We start from the raw sequence: 2,553 nt of genomic DNA on the forward strand, positions 1-2,553 counted from the left end.
TGGGGCATGGCCTTGGGGGCATCCCCGGGACCCTCTTCCCAGCACGTGAAGCCCCCCGGGTGCTGGCTGGGACGTGTCCAGAGGGCTGGGCTGTCACCACTGCCACCCTGGTCCAAGGTCCCTGCTCCCAGGGGTTTAGTTACAATAGAATCAGCCCCAAAATTCACACTGAAAAGGACCAAAATTCCCCCTACTTCCCCTTTCTGCTCTTTTTGTGGCCCTGGGGAGGTGATGGTGACCCTGTGTTCCCCCAGCACCCCCACTGCCTGTGCGGGGACAGGGGCACACGGAGGTCTGGGCTGTCACCACTGCCACCCTGGTCCAAGGTCCCTGCTCCCAGGGGTTTAGTTACAATAGAATCAGCCCCAAAATTCACACTGAAAAGGACCAAAATTCCCCCTACTTCCCCTTTCTGCTCTTTTTGTGGCCCTGGGGAGGTGATGGTGACCCTGTGTTCCCCCAGCACCCCCACTGCCTGTGCGGGGACAGGGGCACACGTGGCTGTGCCCTGCCTGGGCCAGCTTGGTGGCACCGAGGGCTCAGCCTGGGGTTGTCCCAGGGCTTCTGGGGGGACAAGGAGCCCGTGGGCACCCAATGCCCTAAGGCAGGAGGTGCCCCAAGCACCCAGCCAGTGCCAGCTTGGGGACACCGAGGAAGAGGGGACAGCGGGGGGGTCCTGGCAGGGGGGCTGTGGGTGATGCTGGGGGGGCTGTTTTGGGGCAACCCCGGTGCAGTGGGCTCACCCCGGCCCCTCTCTCCCTGCCCCAGGGCATCGCTGTGGAGCTCCTGCGTGGTCCTGCCCCTGCTGGCGCTGACCTGGATGTCGGCCGTGCTCGCCATGACCGACCGGCGCTCCATCCTCTTCCAGGTCCTCTTCGCCGTCTTCAACTCCGTCCAGGGCTTCGTCATCATCACCGTGCACGGGTTCCTGCGCCGAGAGGTGGGGTGACCCCGCAGGGGTGCTGGGGGAAGGCGGGGGTGGGGGGGGACAACCCGGCCGCGGGGCCATGACCCGCTCTGTCCCCGCAGGTCCAGGACGTGGTGAAGTGTCAGATGGGGGGGTGCAGGAGCGAGGAGAACGAAAACTCGCCCGACTCCTGCAAGAACGGGCAGGTGCAGATCCTGGTGAGTGCGGCAGCGCTGGCACCGGGGGGGCCGGGCAGGGTCCCCCTCCTCAGCCCCCCCCTTCTCCACATCCTGGGCAAGATGCATTCATTTCCCCGTTTCTCCCCCCCCCTCTCTTTCTCTCTCCTCTCTCTCTCTCTCTCTCTTTCCCCTCTCTCTGTATTTTTATAGACAGATTTTGAAAAGGACGTTGACCTGGCGTGTCAGACAGGTGAGGTCTGGGGACAGGGGTGTCACCGTGCCACGCTCGGGAGGGACGGGCAGCGTGTGCCGGGGTGGGCACCATGCCATGGTGCAGGGGGTCACTCCAGCCTCCCTGCCCTCCCGTGGGACCCCCGGGGCCGGCTCTGACCCCCCCTCCCTGCCCGCAGTGCTGTTCAAGGAGGTGAACACCTGCAACCCCGCCACCATCACGGGCACTTTGTCCCGCATCTCCCTGGACGGGGACGAAGACCCCAAGCTCAACACCACCCCGGAGGGGGGCCTGGGGTTCTCCAGCCTGCCGGGGAACATCCCTCCCGCCAGCATCCTGGTCCAGGTCCCCAAGATGACGCCCAACGTGGTGGCTGGCTTGAGCGAATTGGGGGACCCGCCGGCCCAGCAGCTCAGCCTGGAGGCGCCGGGTCCCGTCTACCTGTGCACGGAGAGCAGCCTGCGGCCTCTGGAGTACGGCTGGCTACGGGCCCCCGAGCCCCCACGGGAGAGCGACTACATGGTGCTGCCCCGCCGGACCACCAGCCTCAAGCCCTTCCCGCGGGACGAGGCCACCTTCAGTCCCGCCGCCGAGGAGGGGGTCCCCGGGGGAACGGGGCGCCCCACGGCCGAGGGGGACGCCTACCCCGGCTTCGTCGCCATGGACCACGTCAATGTGAACTTGAACCAGCCCTACGGGACGGTGAAGGCCCCCTACAGCCTCCAGTTCAAGCAGCACCCCACCGTCCGGCAGATCCTGGCCTCGGAGCTGTCGGAGCGCAGCCGCACCATGCCCCGCACCGTCCCCGGCTCCGCCATGAAAGTGGGGTCCCTGGAGGTGAGCAGCTGTGGGGTGCTGGGGTGTGAATGTGCCCGTGGACACGTGCGTGGGGAGGGAGACGCGTGGGAAGGTGGTCGGGCGAGTGTGCAAGTGTGTGTGTGCACGGTCGGGGTTGAGTGAGTTGCCCCCGTGGCTCGCTGCCCAGCATCCCACCCTTTGCTTGGAGCTGCATGTCCCCCCCTGCCTCAGCCAGGAGCCCTGTGTCTCCAGACGGGCTCTGTCCCCTCCAAGTGGCACGGCTTGGGGCTGGCATGAGCACCCCCCCTTGCCCTGCTCCCCCCGTGTCCCAGACACGACCTGCATGTGTCCCCCCTTGGCCAGGAGCCCCGTGTCTCCAGCTCTGTCCCCTCCAAGAGGCACGGCTTGGGGCTGGCGTGAGCATCCTCCTCCCCCTC

General features: G+C 66.8%; 1 protein-coding gene across 1 annotated transcript in view; it reads left to right on the top strand.

Annotated features, from left to right (window-relative positions):
- The window catches only part of ADGRB2 (adhesion G protein-coupled receptor B2), a 36,796-nt gene that overhangs the window by 32,256 nt on the left and 1,987 nt on the right, over positions 1 to 2,553 (top strand). The window contains 4 exon segments of the mRNA XM_014946440.1: positions 769 to 940; positions 1,030 to 1,125; positions 1,297 to 1,336; positions 1,497 to 2,155. Of these exon segments, the coding sequence (XP_014801926.1) occupies positions 769 to 940; positions 1,030 to 1,125; positions 1,297 to 1,336; positions 1,497 to 2,155 (967 nt within the window).

The sequence above is a fragment of the Calidris pugnax genome, unplaced genomic scaffold, assembly GCF_001431845.1.
Source record: "Calidris pugnax isolate Ruff unplaced genomic scaffold, ASM143184v1 scaffold113, whole genome shotgun sequence".
Classification (NCBI taxonomy): domain Eukaryota; kingdom Metazoa; phylum Chordata; class Aves; order Charadriiformes; family Scolopacidae; genus Calidris; species Calidris pugnax.